Source organism: Halyomorpha halys, unplaced genomic scaffold (assembly GCF_000696795.3).
Source record: "Halyomorpha halys isolate HHAL.00 unplaced genomic scaffold, Hhal_1.1 Scaffold132.1, whole genome shotgun sequence".
Classification (NCBI taxonomy): domain Eukaryota; kingdom Metazoa; phylum Arthropoda; class Insecta; order Hemiptera; family Pentatomidae; genus Halyomorpha; species Halyomorpha halys.
Genome location: NW_027109437.1, coordinates 379,113 through 381,466, shown reverse-complemented (window position 1 = coordinate 381,466; position 2,354 = coordinate 379,113). Strand labels below are relative to the sequence as shown.

General features: G+C 23.4%; 1 protein-coding gene across 1 annotated transcript in view; it reads left to right on the top strand.

The window, feature by feature from the left end:
* LOC112211348 (amiloride-sensitive sodium channel subunit gamma-like) overlaps positions 1-2,354 on the top strand; it is a 31,757-nt gene that overhangs the window by 22,633 nt on the left and 6,770 nt on the right. The window contains exon 7 of the mRNA XM_067047604.1: positions 1,126-1,219. Within this exon, the coding sequence (XP_066903705.1) occupies positions 1,126-1,219 (94 nt within the window). The remainder of the gene's footprint in view (positions 1-1,125; positions 1,220-2,354) is intronic.

The window sequence follows — 2,354 nt, the reverse complement described above, 5'->3', positions numbered from 1 at the left end:
AATATAAGTCAAGAATAAGTGTCAAAGAATAATGTTGATAAAGAAAATCACATGCAAAAACTCAAATTTAGTATTTATTTATTATATTTGCTTAAAAAAATATTTTTAGTTAAAATGTGCTACAATTGTTGTTTACATTGAACATCGAGAGAAAGATCACGATTGGTGAATTTCATTCGTTGCTTAGGCACAGGCAGGGAATAATGTTTCCCGGATGCAGGAGGTCATCATCATCTTTTGTCTATCTCAATGGTAGACATCTTGAAAAAGAAGACATCAAGACCCATCAATCATCAAAAGAATATTATGTAATTGTTTAGTTTTATTTCTAACTAGAATTTAATACATTTGTACAATAGCTATTAATTTACTTTAAGTGTTATTAGTAGAAAAGTGTCCGTTCAAGATTGTCTAGAAACCCACCCTGAGATTAGAGTCTATAATATCATATGTAATAATATAAAAATTCTCATATCTATTTAATATTTAATCTTTTTATTTGACCTTGTCATCTTCAAAACTATATCTTAGATATAATAAAAAATAAAAAATTATCAATTTTTCTTTTATTTACTTTTAATAATTCTTCAATATTACAATATATAGTAAAATAATAAATTATTTGTATGTAAATAGGTATAAAAAAAAAATTAAAATGCAATGGGATAAAACTGTTGATTGTAAATATTTTTATTTTTAAAACTTCATAATGGGCAGAGAGCCCAAAATGTTGTTCGGATAACATAAAGGATATAAATTCCTGAAAAGAAAAAGAATAAAGTTTATCAATTTATTATTCTTGTTGAGTATTAATATCTGAATATAAATAAGGCACTTATTGAACTGGCTTACCCTATCTGTATGGCGGTTACACCAAAACAAATAAATATATTATCAATATTATTAGTTCTAAGTTATTAAAATTTGATTTTGGTATAAACTTTAATTAAATGTTACATACTGTAGGAATTGTTACTTACAAGAAAATAAGAATATTTTACAATTTTGAAGAAATTGTCTTAAGTGGTATGTAGAGAATATTTCAAAGACGTAGGTGATATGTATAATGCATAACTAAGTATCAATGCAACAACCATTACTATTTATTTTTTAATTTTATTACAGATGAGAAAAAGAAAAAGAACTTACAAAAAAAGTGCATCTGTCTACCGTCTTGCGAAGAGATGGATATATCTATAGTCTGGAAAAATTTATCAAGGTATATTAAACTGTATATCAGAAATACCTAGACAGAAGATAAATAAAAAAATATAAGGAAATTTATTCTTCGTTTCTTATTGTCTTTATTTTTTTTATTAATTTTTCTTCTCAAGATTTTGAGTTTCTTTCTCTATCTTCAGGATTACATTATCTTATTTCTAGTCTCTTTGTTAATAACATCCATATAATTATATTTTGTCATATTTTTAACTATTCTTACTCTTATGACTTTTTCTGTATAAACTGTGGTAGAATAGAACAGTTCATAGCTAAATAATAGTGCAAATGGTTTTAACCCAAAAAATTCCATGTAAAATTAAAACTAACTATAAATATAACAAAACATAAGTATATGGACATAACTAACAAGGAGACTATGATAAAGATAATGTAATCCTGAAGATGGGAAAAAGACAAAAAAATGAATGAATAAGAGAAACAATATAACGAAGAATAAATTTCACAAGTATTAATATATTAAGAACTTAATCTTCCGTAAAAGTATAAAATTAGTTATTAAAAAAAGGTTTTAATAAACTTATAACCAAACAAAATAACTATATAAATAACATACCAATCTGTTTTTATTCTTAATACAAAATTATGTCTATAATAGAGTTACTATCAAGTTGTATCATTATACTATTGGTAATTTTTGTTTATTTCTTAAGTAAAGATAGAAAATGTATTTATAATAGAAATTTTTTTTAATATAAATAATCAGTTGTAATCCTACAACCTAAGTTTCGAAAAGGTGTTTTTGTTTTAAACTTTATTCTTTTTCTTTTTCAGGACTTTATATCCTTTTTATTAATTCTTTATTCATTATATCATCTGAACAACGTTTCAGGCTCTTCTACCCATAATCAAGTTTTTACTATTAATTTGTGGTCATGTACCATATTGATTGAAACAATTTTGTATATATTCTTAATTGATTAATTTTATTTTTCATTAGTAATTTTTTCTTATCTCCACCAATCTATACAAATTTCAATCTTTTTTTTTTTTATTTGAAGAAGAGATTTATTTATTGATTGATATTACAATCTGCCACACAGTTGTGGGCAATAGGTAATATTGATAAATGATCACATACATACTAAAATAAAAAAAAAATAAAATAAATAAAA